We start from the raw sequence: 14,356 nt of genomic DNA, 5'->3' as shown, positions 1-14,356 counted from the left end.
TTGCTCTGTACTAGGAAGCATTTGTGGTATATCAAAGTACAGCAATTTTGCTAATACTTAGAAAAGCCAACCAAGCGTTAATGCTTCAAATATGAAAATTAAATAAAAATTAATTATTTATTTATAATTAGCTATTACGACTTACAGATTATTTCATCATAATAGAATAACATATAGCTTCTTTTGAAGTTTTAAAAATAAAAACTGATTTAAAATTAATATTTAATATTTATTTCTAGAAATTTTTTATTTTCTGATTTTCTTTCGTTTTTTGCACATTTCACAATAGCAAAAGCGGAAAAAGTAATTTCTTCAGAAGTTTGTTGCTTAAGTCTTTTGTTTGCTACTGCAAGCTTTTGTGTTAAGGAAAAATATACATATAAAAATTAAAATAAAATATTCTTCTTTGTTCTTAGTAATTTTCACTCTGAAATAATAATAGTATTTATATATTATATATGTGTATGCACATAAAGAATGAAAACCACAATCTTCATTCACGGAAGTGGTGCTGCGGTACTTAAATAACCGAAACAGTTATTGCATATATTAGCAATTATGAATAGAAATGCTAAACCATAAAAATTCTGACTAAGATTGACTGAGAAAAAAAAATGAAGAATATTAAAATTACATATATTGCCTGGCGCATTCGCAACACTTTCCAATATACCAATTTCAGAGGCCAATAATAATACGAAAGTATGTACATATATATTTGTATGCATATAAATATTTCATTACTAATTGTTAGTAAAATTTTAATATTTCTATATGGTACATAATAAAAAAATTAAATAATTAGTTATATGCAAAAATCCCAAAATCAAGTGTAAGAATTATTTTTAGGATAAGAAGTGGTACTGCGATTTACACATACGAATAAACAGTCATTTAAAACATTTATTGAAGATATTATAAACACACAGTGAATACTTTTTGTAATTAATTTATTTATATGAGAATAATAGGATTTTAATCATTAAATAGTTCTCTATTTTCATATTCATAGAGTGATATCGCTCGTCAAACCGATATTTCATGTAATACTTTTTTTATGGCCATACCTCGACATGCAGAGTAAGACTGTAAAATTAGATCAAATCCAGAGGACAGCCTACCTTCTAATGAGTTGATGCTTACAGGTACCGTACAGTTTTGGAGGGTCACTATTTATACTTTGAGCCTTGGCAACACTGATTGTTGTCAGGTGTTATCTGACCTACCTTAGACTTTTTGTCAAAAGAGCCGTATTTGTGTTAATTACAATGATTTGTTAATTGAGTCTTTGCGAAAAAATAAAATTAACGCGGGAAAATTTTCATGCGATGATTTATTACAACTTTTGACATGGATTATTGAGACAAGAATGCATCGATCAACTTATTTCCACATTTGGCGATGAAGCACTTTGAAATAAATTGTCGCCTGTTTTTTCGAGAAAACTGGTGGTCATGTGGCAACGACGAGTATACCATTATACGTAAAACGGTGTATTTCGAATGGTATACAACCACTTGTTTCCCGGAAGTCTTCAGTGAAATACGGAAAACAAATAAGCTCCGTTGGAGCATTCTCCAATAAGACAATGCGACAGTTCCCACACTTATCGTCTAGCAACCGACCAACCGACTATTTGAACTATCAAAAAATCGAATTGATGGGTCATCCGCCATACAGTCCTAATGACAGATTCGGCATCCAATGACTTCTTCTTGTTCCCGAACGTCAAGAATAAATTGCGTGGAAAGAAACAATTGTTGCGTTACAAAACCATGTTTTGAAGGTGTCTGAAGAAGTTTGGAACAATTGGAAGATTGAATATTTGACAAATGGTTCGAACGCATACAAAAGTGTAGTAGGCATAAAGCAGAATACTTCGAGAAGAAGAGTACTACGACAAGCTAGTATTATTTCATTGTTAGACTCAAAATATAAATAGTGACCCTCGTAGATATACTCCATTAAATCTATTGCAAACTTTTATATGTCAAATGGGTTTTTGATTATTAATTTTGGCGATTTTCATTAAACATACGATTAATTTTTTGTCATGGATTTCGGTCTCTCACTTCTCATTGTCGATAGTTTTTGTTTATATAGTAGCTGGAACTAAATGAAAAGCCTTCAAAATCGAAATTTTAATAAATTGAGTTGAAAGTTGTGGGTACGAGTATCTAATATATTTAATGAAATACACTATAAAAATTGTTGGTTTCTGTTTAATAAAATGTGTGGAACAAATATTGCTATATCTGTTTCCTGACATCTTTAGGTGCACATCTTTAGAACTAATGGATCTAAGGTTCCAAAATTCGAATAGCCGTAGTAAAAATTTTTTTTTGGCTAGTGTTACTTTTTATATCACTAAAATTGTTTTAATATATATTTAATTTGATCAAACTACTAATAAAATAATATAATAAAATGACTTATAATAAAACGATTTATATTGAAGCGACTTATATTAAAGCGACTTATATTGAAACGACTTATACTGAAATGACTTATAATCATATAAAGTAAGTTTTATAATAATTGATAATGTTTTCGTAATATACGTAGAAAAAGGTCAATGATTTCACCGTATTTGGGATATTATATGATATGACATCTATTTATCATATTAAAATTGAAAAAACAATATTGTATAATTAATCAAATCGAAATGTTAAACTATATGTGAATCTAGTTTTTATTGATTTATTTCAATTTTGAACTTTCTCCAAATGCGAATTCGCATAAAATTCCCACTTCATGAATAATAAAAATAAAAATAAAAAAATATTTCGTGAGAAACTAACGTAGATTAATAACATTTCCTTTAAATCTGTCTGATTTAATGTTCCTCCATTAACAAAGACTTTGACTTCATCATTCATTTTCCTTATAAGACAATAACAAATCTAGTGATTGATTTTCGCAACATTTTAACATAAATTAAAACCATAGAAGGTTGCAATTATTTATCCATAAATTAAAATTATTATTCAAGAATATTAATGCGGGCGGAAAGAGATTAAAAATCATAGAAATTGTCTCAGAGGAGAAAAAGGAAACTTTTTTAAGAAAATTGATATCAATTTATATAACAGATTTTAAATCATGTGAACTAAATTATAATTGAATTTACGGAAAAAATTATCACCCAAAGTCTTTAAACGCTTATAGGAATTATTTTCACCAACCTATTTATAGAGGCAATAACTAGGACAGACACAAAACAATGCGTGGAAAAATGGAGGTCTGAACGCGGATCAAAAATTAAATGATCACGGTTAGTAACGTGAATATAAAAATACCTTTCCCGAAGTTATGCGAAAAAGGTTTCGGGGGTAATAAGCCTCTCCGAAGTTGGGGTATTTTAGTCCATATTTTAGACAATTGGGCACACCATTCTAATGACGGGCAGTCTGATGTGCATAAAACATTCTAACTCCTCACTAACAAAAACAAAAAAAAATGCTATAAAAGCAGTACACAATATGTACCACGGAACTACACTTATTTTAGAAAATGCCTGCTAACACATAGAATATTTTTACCAGCACTAAAGTACTGGTCTTCTATGATTTCAGCTCTTTCTTGCTATATTATTTAGCCCATGAGATTATACTCTGATAAGTGGTGACAGTTCCGAAGGGTGTGTTCGAAATACTAAAGAGAGTCCATAGATTAGGATGTCAAGGTTGACATATGAAGTGATGACCTTCCTAAAAATATTATTTCAAAATATAAAGAGATTGCATAAGATAATAAGCCCCCCAACTTGTGATAAACCAATGTCGAAGGTGTGTGCATGTGATGCCTAAGATAGTTTTTTGCAAATTTTTTCAGTAAAATAATTAAATTCGAAAATGATAGAATAATAGATATTTAGTAAAACAATGGGTCAAGAAAATGATGATTCTGTTGCTAAAGGGGTAAACTTGGTCTACGCCCTGACTCTTGACAGCGTTCATATATGTGACTGGTGATGTTTCTAAGAATGTGGGGACTTATGCAGGGCATCTGGGTGCAAACCTCTCAAATGTAAGATACCCTATCAGGCAATTGCAACAAGAGCTTCGAAACCCAGTATTATTTATATATTCCTTTTAAAATATTCACTACATAACCAAAAAACGAGATTTAGTTGATCTATTTTTACGGATTTTAACTCATTTTTTAAAAAATATTATCTCCAATTTTTTTATTTTATTCATTATTTATATCTCTAAACATTTTTTTAATTTGTTTATATTTTCTTTATTTACAGGACGACGGACGTATTGAATTCTTCAATACAATCGTTCTGCAACCGCACCTTAAACTTATCACCGACTTAGGTCGTGGTTATCACGTGCGTTGTGCGTATAAAAGTCGTGATGCTGCAACACGAAAACAACACAAACCCAGTTCCAAGCAAGTAAAGCATGCACAGAAACCCCAAGCATTCCATAGCGCTGATAGTGAAGTAACCGATAGACGCGACTATGGACGTTCATTGGATAAATATCGTGCAACTGGTGATGAACTAGATGAAGATGATGTCTTCGATGATGAATCCGCTGCTAATGCAGAAGCGAATGAGGAATTAAATGAAATTCCTATGCCAGGTTGTCATATGAAAATTTATAATGCAGAACATAAAATTGCCGATGATGTCAAAATAGGAGATCCATTAACGATGGTTGTAAGCATTGATAAGCAAGATGTGTATGGCTTACATGTAACCGATTGTACTGTACGTGATGGTTTGGGTTGGGGTGAACAACGACTTTTGGGTGAAGATGGGTAAGTATTGACGAAATATTGAATGCTTTTCCTTTAAAGTGGATATATGTTTTTTTTCGAAATTTTTTGTGTAATAAGTGTTAAAGATTTTGTCACCCATATCGGTTAACCAATCTAAAACATTAGACATATTGATATACAAAATTCGCTTTGTGGATGCAGCTTAATAACGAAGCCACATGACTTTTCATTAGTAACTCATATATACTCATATACTCTTGTGTCTACTTCATTTAGTAAGATATTAGCTCTCAAAATATAGAATGCATCTGGGTCTTTAAAAAAGTGGGCCTCGGCGATTACATTGATTACAAATGAACACTTTAATGCAAATACAACCTATTTTTTGAAGAAAGTAAATATTCTCTGACTCAAAGATACTTAACTTGATAACATAGTATGACTTCTCTGTTCATATCCTTTAAATTTAGGCACTACTTAGGTCATAGTATTTCAAATCATGCGACACATCTGCATAAATTCTTTGCTCACTATCACATTTAGGGTCAAGTAATTCCGTTTCTGATTCAACTCTATAATCGAGGTCAGCAAGAGTCAAATCGTATGTTTATAATTAATCCAATTAAACCGCAATTTTGCTGCTATTATTAGTCAGGTCCTTTACAAGTCACAACTTTAGTAATCCATGTTCTATGACTCAGATGAATTTAGTTTGCCAAATATTAAGTCCATTTACCTTACCTACCTGTTTTGTTTATTGGTACGGGATTTCAGTTATTGCTTAATGATGAATTGATTCGGAATTTTTTTATGAAATCATAAAAACTTAATTTAATGAAGGAAGAGGACGAAAAGCAAATTAATCGACTACTGGGATAATAACGTTGGTTCGTGAAAGTATCTCTTCCCAGAAAAGGGAATATCAGGCAATCTACTTTTACTAAGCAGAATGGACTTGAGAATTTAGAATTTTGTTGATAACTGTTATCTGAGATAATATTTTAATAGACAGGTTTTTCCAGATGTCTTTCAATTTTTTGACGGCTCAATGCATATTCTTTGTGATTGATCTTCTCCTGGGAAATAAAAACTTTGCCATATGAGAGGTGTTTTTATACTTAGAATAAAACTCTAGAATAACGACCTTTAGATTATTTTTTAGTTTTCATAAGGCCTATGGTTTTGGGCTGTAGTATTAATAGATTTAAACCTTTCACAAATCTTTCTTAAGAGACAATTTTACCAGGTTGAATTCTGACACGGATTAGTGCCTTTTTTACTTGTGAATATATTTGGTACCTCTTTCTTATGTATTCTAATTTTGATACTAATTTTTATTTACTTTAAGGGTTAATTAACTTTACTAATATTACTTTTATTATGCATAATTACCAGAATATATAATATCAGACTTTTACAGTTATTATAATTAATTTTGTTCTTTTTTAGTTGTCCAATGGATAATGAAATAATGGGACAATTCAATTACACTACTGATCGCATGGCAGCGAATGTTACATTCCCAGCACATAAATTCCCGTACACCACGTCTGTCTACTATCAATGCAATGTGAGGTTGTGTGCCTTGCAGGATCCCGAATGTAAAGTGGTAAGGATATATTATATAGAAAGTTATATTCATTAATGATTTCAGTATCATTAATGACCGCAATGATGAGGCAATTTAATTGGCTGCCTCATTAATAAGCTACAACTATTTTTATCAATTATTTAACTGATATGAGAATTAATATATGAACTTATATTGCATTTAAATTAAATTTAACAATAAAATTATTTTTTTTAGGCTCCTACTTGCAGTGGCAAACGACCAAAACGACAAACTAACGCCGATAACAAAGACGAAGAACAAGCAATCATTAAAGTGGATACTGGTCTTTATGTGAATGAAAATGTTGATGTAACAGAAGATGATGAAGATTCAGTCTTCAAAGAAAAAGTAATTAAGCAATTATATTGAAACAAAATAAATAATTATTTTAATTAATTAATGAAAAATTTTCAGACACTTGATGACGCTTTGTGCGTATCGCAACGTACATTCGCCATTGCCATAGCAATTGCCGGTCTCATTCTAATGTTGGCCGTCGTTGCCGCTGTCTTGTGCATAATGGCCAGAAGAAGCACTAAGACGGTATCCAATTCGGGCAGCTCCATTTACAGTGGACCATATACAAATACGGCTTTCTCGCATAGCAGTTAAGTAGCTCATAAGTATTGCCATTGCTACAAAGCAGTACATATACTTATTAAATTATTCGGTCTATACTATTAAAATTTATTTAAATTTGTGTATGAACACTTAAAGTGTTTTAAATTCTAATATTTATAAAATTTGTAAAAAAAGAGGAAAATTCAAAATTTTGTGCCTACAGTTAAAAAAAAGATTCCTAATCTTTAAAAACTGCTACGCTACTTTATAGTCAACTTCCATTAGTAATTAAGTCACAAAACAGTTTTATTTACTATAAAATTTTTTTTATTTTATTTTTTTTTTGTATTAATATGTAGAAATTTCATAAGAAGAATATTTGCTATGCGATTTAAGTTATTTTCTATAAGAGAATTTTTTTTGTTTTGATAAAATATTAATTAAGTTTGTATTTTATTTGAATTCACTGCTTCGAGTAAACTAAATGCTGCCTTTGAATATGCAATAACTTTAAAAACCTTAGGTTTTATATATTAAATTTGAATTAATTAATTAAGTCAATTTGTATACTTTAAGCCACGGCACACCCTACTCCCTTTTTGCTTTGCACTAAATTATGAATGATATTATTGGGCAATAAGTCACATTGCCCCCTAATATTGCAAAGGGTACCTTGTCTTCGAAGATATTTGTTACTCAATATTTGTAGCATAGTTTTAGGTAAGACATTTAATATCCTTTGTTAACATGCACTTCTATTAATAATTTGGTGTTGGTTAATTATTTAATTAAATGCTAATTAATTGCTTAACAGTCGGTCGTTTTAACGTAATAACATTTAAAGCAATTTCAACATTTTAACAACGAATACAACCGACACTCAGGTGATATCTGTAAAACTATTTTATTTTAAACTCTAGGTTATAACTACTTAACCAAAGTTTCAAGTTTTTTAGTTTCAGTTTAGTAAATTACATTTTTGTTAAAAAAAAACTATTCGTATATCTTGTCATATATTGCAACTAAACTCTTTTTAAAACTTAAAACTATAAACAATTTAAATTAATTTATTTTATTAATAATAATTTATAAGAATATTTAAATTAACTTATTTTCGTGTGTCGTTAGCAGAGAAAGTTATTTCAAAATGAATTATATTATTAATATAATGAAAAATATATAATAAACTTGTTGTAAGTAAATAATGTGCTACAGCACTACAACGTCTAAAATATGTGCCCTAGTAAAATCCGTCCATATATATTTGCAATAATAAATAAATTTTGATATTTAAATAAAATAAAGCCAGCGCAATAGCTTAACACTTTAAGTATAAATATTAATAATATTTGTATTAAAATTAATATTAAATATATTAAAATTAATGTTATTAAACATTATTAATATTTATATTAAATTTAATATTATTAAACATTAATAATATTAATATTAAAATTAATATTATTAAATATTAATAATATTTATGCTTGTGTTAGTAATATTTATATTGAAATAAATATTATTAAATATTTATACTTATATTAAAATAAATATTATTAATTTATATAATTATATTAGTAATATTTATTTTTAAATAAATATTAAAAATTATTTATATTTAGTAATATTTATTCCTTTATTAGTAATATTTACATTAAAATAAATATTATTACATATTAATATTTATACTTATATTAGTAATATTTATATTAAAATAAATATTATTAATATTTATATTTATATTACTAATATTGCTTCTAATATGCTTGTGTTAATAATACTTATACTGAAATAAATATTATTAAAAATTTATACTTATATTAAAATAAATATTATTAATATTTATAATTATATTGGTAATATTTATTTTTAAATAAATACTAAATATTATTTATATTTATTAATATTTATTCCTTTATTAGTAATATTTACATTAAAATAAATATTATTACATATTTATATTTATACTTTTATTAGTAATATTTATATTAAAATGAATATTATTAATATTTATACTTAATGATCAAATACACCCGAACACCTAAAAGTATGCAATATTGTTTGATTATATGAGAGTCACTTAAAATGAAAAATTCTACATAAAATGAAATTTACTTACAATTGATAAAATATTTTAGTTTTAAGCAGATAATAAGAGTTTCCTTATTAATTTTTAATACATATATACATATATATATATTTAATGAGATATTTGAATTAAGCTTAATTACATTAAAATTATATTAACAATAAATGTTAAACATATTTGCATTGCTTCATTCAAGCATTTTAAATAAATTTTCTACAATGACTTGAAATGCTTGACTGGAGCTTTGCAATACTAAATAATATAAGCACATTAATTAAGTTTATAATAAATAATAACAATGTAATACCCTGTATGTAGTTAATGAAAAATACATTTGCAATAGCACATATATAAAGAAATAATTTTATATATAATTGGGGTGCTCAAAATATGACATAGAAAAATGACAATGTAAAATGACATACGGAAAAATTGTAATAAAATTAAATAATAAAAAATAAACTAAAATAAATTAAAAAAAAGAATTAATAATTGTTTCAATTTTTGTATTTAATATGAACGAATATAAAAGGTTATATATTAATTTAAAAAAATTAGTTCTTTATAAACATGCAAAGTTTGAAGTTTAAAATTTATTTTCAACTCACATACTTATTCCTCCTACTCCGTGTTTTTAGTGTTGAAAATGTTCAAAATTGCCGCGAAGAAAAGTTATTGGAATATAGACTTGTGCGACGTTGTCAGCGTTCGCAACAGTTGGTGATTGCGGCTAATAATACGGAAACATTGGAAGAATGTATGGCTTTGGCGAGAAGTGTACACGGCTTGGCTTTAAATTATGCCTCCTTTTTACGCAGAAGTAGAACTAATAGCTTTGCTGTAGAAAACAGTGATGAAGGTGGAATTGTATTTTTAGTTTTTTTTTTTTTTTTTGATTATTACATTTATATTTTTATATCTTAGCTTTGAGCTTTAATAATGGAATTGCTAAGAGACGTCAAGGTTTGTGGAAGCAACCAGAGGAATTTTTTAATTGTCTTGTATTGCAGTGCCCGGAGAATGCATCCTTCTTTACTATGATAAACGATAGCAGATTTGATTATTTCAGTTTATATGGCAGACCAATAGGCAAGTTGAAAAAAAAAAGTTGATACGATATCAATTTCTTGGGTTCTAGTGGAGTCAGCTGTTACGATCAAAATTTTTTGCTATGTTTTATACCAATATAGCTGACTTCTTGAGATATTGAGGTTTAAATTTGGAATCGTGTTGTGTTGAATACACTAAAAACAACTAGAGATAGCATCTAGCACCAGTTAGTAAAGTGCTAGATCACATATAAAGACTAATACCTTGAAAACGAATATATGTTCACATATGGTATAGTTAAAATTTAATTTAAAATAACGCACTTTTCTAAAATCTGTGGGAGAACCGAAAAATTACATTATTTAGTTAATTAATTGATTAAATCAATATAATGGATTGGTAAAAAAGTATTCGGTGTTTTTTATACAAATTGAATATATTTTTTTTAAAATAATTTTATTTATCGAAATATTATTCACTATTTGCCAATATCTTTTACAATTTTTTTGCAAGAATCTCTATTCCAGGTTTTTATATTTGCATAACTGACGAAAAAATGTCTTCACAATCCTTTTGTTGTCAATTTTATACTAAAAAGTACATTTTACAGACATTGAAATGAATAAAAATCTGACGATACAATGTCAGAACTATTTAACCAAGGTTTTTCTAGTTTTTCAGGGTCACTAAACTGGATGAAAGTACTTTCACCCTTTATTACAAGGGGTATATGTTAGTAAGAGACTATCTTTAATAGATTCTTAAAACTGTAAGCCTGCCTTTGGTATCTACAGTTTACTCTATAGTTTTTATGTTAGTACTCCTTGCAGTATCTCTAAATATTAAAAAACTTTTTATCTGAGTACAAATTAGCTCAACTCTAATTAATAAATATTTCCTTTAGAATGTGTAAGGACGGAATTTTATACAAATTCCGCCCTACATAAAACTTATTATTTTTTACTAAAAATCGTCTGGATAAAACTCGATTTATATATTTAAACAAATAAACAAAGCCAACCGCGAACATACGCACAAACGACACGCAAAACAAAGCCAACCGCGAACATACGCACAAACGACACGCAAAACGAAGCCAACCGCGAACACACGCACACACGACAAGCAAAACAAAGCCAACCGCGAACATACGCACACACGACAAGCATAACAAAGCTGACAGCGAATTACACTTGTGCGGTTGTGCGTGCATTTAAGCAAAGCAAAGTGTCGTATATAAATAGCGGAGATTTTATATGAAAGATCACTTAGCACCGGCACACCGAAGTGAGTAGTACTCTACTCCAGCGCTAAGTCTTTTTTTTTAGAAGCCCATGGTGTTTCGACGCTAAGGCTTAATAAATCAGTAGAAGGTATTGAATAGATTTTATAAACGCCTTTGATGTTTTGATGTCTTTGGCTAGAAACTAATTACGTAGATTTGGAAAAAACCCTTTGATGTTCTGACGTCTTTGGGTAAAAATTATTGAATACATTTTATAAACGCCTTTAATGTTTTGACGTCTTTGGCGAGAAACTAATTACGTAGATTTGGAAAAAACCCTTTGATGTTCTGACGTCTTTGGATAAAACTTACTGAGTAGAATCAAGACTAGAATAAGTTATTTAAGAAAACTTTAAATAAATTTTAAATAATAAAACAAACGGTCTTTTAACTTTCCTTGGTTTACCAGCTTCGAACTAGTCAATAAAACAAATTTATTGCAACGACCCGGACCGCGACTGAGTAATACCTCAGCAAATTAAAACGACGAATCCGTGTCGTTACAATTGGCGCCCGAGCAGGGACTTGTGTTCGATAGTATTCCAAGTGGGAAGGAAAGAATTACCAGGGACCTCATTGGTCAAATCACAGTGGTCAAGGCTAGAATGGAAATTTCCATTCAGAGGATCCAGAGGATAAAATATTAACAAATATCACAACAAGGAACAATGTCGGTGGGATCAAGAGGAATACCAGGAACATGTGGAAGTTCAATAAATCCTCCAGTGCGCTCCTACCTTCAGATGGTTGAAGAGGTACAGAAGTGGTCCTGTAAATATGACGGTGGTAAGGATCCACTAGGTTTCATCGATCACATAGAGGAACTGGCGGCTATGTACAGTATCGATGTTAATCTAATTCCCAAGATGATGCCAATACTCTTTGAAGATAAAGCATTAAGATGGTACCGCAACAACCATAAACCTTGGTCCCTCTGGTCAAGCTTCAAGGAAGATTTCTTAAAATTCTTCATATCATGTAGATATTTCGAAAAATTAGAAAATGAGGTACGAACGCGTATACAAAAGACAAACGAAAGATTCAAGGATTATTCACTTGACATTATAAATTTAATGCGACACACTGGCATGGATCCAGATTCGCAATTGGAGCGGGTGTATCGAAACATGAAGGCAGACTACCGGATGTTCATTAAACGTTCAGAGTTTACAAGCCTAAATGAATTAACAACACTTGCCGATGACTTCGAAGAACTAAGCACAGAACAGGATAAAGTGAGCCGTAATCGTGTTCGAGAAGTGAACGTAGGGCGCATGGTAGTCGAGTCCCCTCAAGCGATGGTGGTACAAAATACAATGAGAAGCATACCCAACATGCCAGCACGGGATAAAATTATCCATAGTCTAAGCTTTGAGTCGTCCATTCCTGATCAGAAACGAAGTAATCAGCCTCAGAGCCAATCAACCGCTAAGCAAGCAACACCATTTATAACTAGAAATGTGACTTCAGCATCACTATCAAAGTCAAGCATAACGACACAACGAGTACAACCTTAAGATTATTCAAAAGCCCAGGGAATAAACCAGCAAGAAAATCCACAAGAGAAGACACCATGTAGGTGCTTAGTACCACGTCTACGAAATATAAAACTCATAACAGAGTCGAAAAGTCAGAGTCCAGATGTACCGCGTCAGCGAAGTTTAAAACTCATCACAGAGTCGAAAAGTCAGAGTACCGATGTACCGCGTCAGCGAAGTTTAAAACTCATCACAGAGTCGAAAAGTCAGAGTCCAGATGTACCGCATCAGCAAAATTCAAAACTCATCACAGAGTCGAAAAGTCAGAGTCCCGATGTACCATGTCTCCGAAATTCAAAACTCATCACAGAGTCGAAAGTCAGAGTCCCGATGTACCACGTCTACGAAATTCAAAACTCATCACAGAGTCGAAAAGTCAGAGTCCCGATGTACCACGTCTACGAAATTCAAAACTCATCACAGAGTCGAAAAGTCTGAGTCCAGAAGTACCGCGTCAGCGAAGTTTAAAACTCAACACAGAGTCGAAAAGTCAGAGTCCAAAAGTACCGCGTCAGCGAAGTTTAAAACTCATCCCAGAGTCGAAAAGTCAGAGTCCAGATGTACCACGTCTGCGAAATTTAAAACTCAACACAGAGTCGAAAACTCAAAGTCCAGATGTACCACGTGAGCAGGATTACACCAGTACACATCAAGATGAATTCCTCAAAGTTTTTAGGAATCCTAGAAAGCGGACACGAAACCATTCAACGAAGTAGTCCAGTTCAAATCCCCCGAAGAAGGAGGGAAATGTAAGGACGGAATTTTGTACAAATTCCGCCCTACATAAAACTTATTATTTTTTTACTAAAAATCGTCTGGATAAAACTCGATTTATATATTTAAACAAATAAACAAAGCCAACCGCGAACATACGCACAAACGACAAGCAAAACAAAGCCAACCGCGAACACACGCACACACGACAAGCAAAACAAAGCCAAGCGCGAACATACGCACACACGACAAGCATAACAAAGCTGACAGCGAATTATACTTGTGCGGTTGTGCGTGCAATTAAGCAAAGCAAAGTGTCGTATATAAATAGCGGAGATTTTATATGAAAGATCACTTAGCACCGGCACACCGAAACGAGTAGTACTCTACTCCAGCGCTAAGTCTTTTTTTTTCAGAAGCCCATGGTGTTTCGACGCTAAGGCTTAATAAATCAGTAGAAGGTATTGGATAGATTTTATAAACGCCTTTGATGTTTTGACGTCTTTGGCTAGAAACTAATTACGTAGATTTGGAAAAAACCCTTTGATGTTCTGACGTCTTTGGGTAAAAATTATTGAATACATTTTATAAACGCCTTTGATGTTTTGACGTCTTTGGCTAGAAACTAATTACGTAGATTTGGAAAAAACCCTTTGATGTTCTGACGTCTTTGGATAAAACTTACTGAGTAGAATCAAGACTAGAATAAGTTATTTAAGAAAACTTTAAATAAATTTTAAATAATAAAACAAACGGTCTTTTAACTTTCC

The 14,356-nt window shown here is 30.5% G+C and overlaps 1 protein-coding gene across 2 annotated transcripts in view; it reads left to right on the top strand.

Moving 5' to 3' along the window:
* Positions 1 to 7,050, top strand: part of LOC119683259 — a 91,639-nt gene extending 84,589 nt beyond the window's left edge. For both annotated transcript variants that reach the window (XM_038096899.1, XM_038096900.1), the window contains exons 6-9: positions 4,259 to 4,776; positions 6,187 to 6,346; positions 6,545 to 6,697; positions 6,764 to 7,050. In XM_038096899.1, coding sequence (XP_037952827.1) covers positions 4,259 to 4,776; positions 6,187 to 6,346; positions 6,545 to 6,697; positions 6,764 to 6,961 — 1,029 coding nt within the window. In that variant the 3' untranslated portion in view covers positions 6,962 to 7,050. The remainder of the gene's footprint in view (positions 1 to 4,258; positions 4,777 to 6,186; positions 6,347 to 6,544; positions 6,698 to 6,763) is intronic.
* The last annotated feature ends 7,306 nt before the right edge of the window (positions 7,051 to 14,356 follow it).

Source organism: Teleopsis dalmanni, chromosome 2 (assembly GCF_002237135.1).
Source record: "Teleopsis dalmanni isolate 2A chromosome 2, ASM223713v2, whole genome shotgun sequence".
Taxonomy (NCBI): domain Eukaryota; kingdom Metazoa; phylum Arthropoda; class Insecta; order Diptera; family Diopsidae; genus Teleopsis; species Teleopsis dalmanni.
This window is presented reverse-complemented; position numbering and strand designations above follow the sequence as displayed.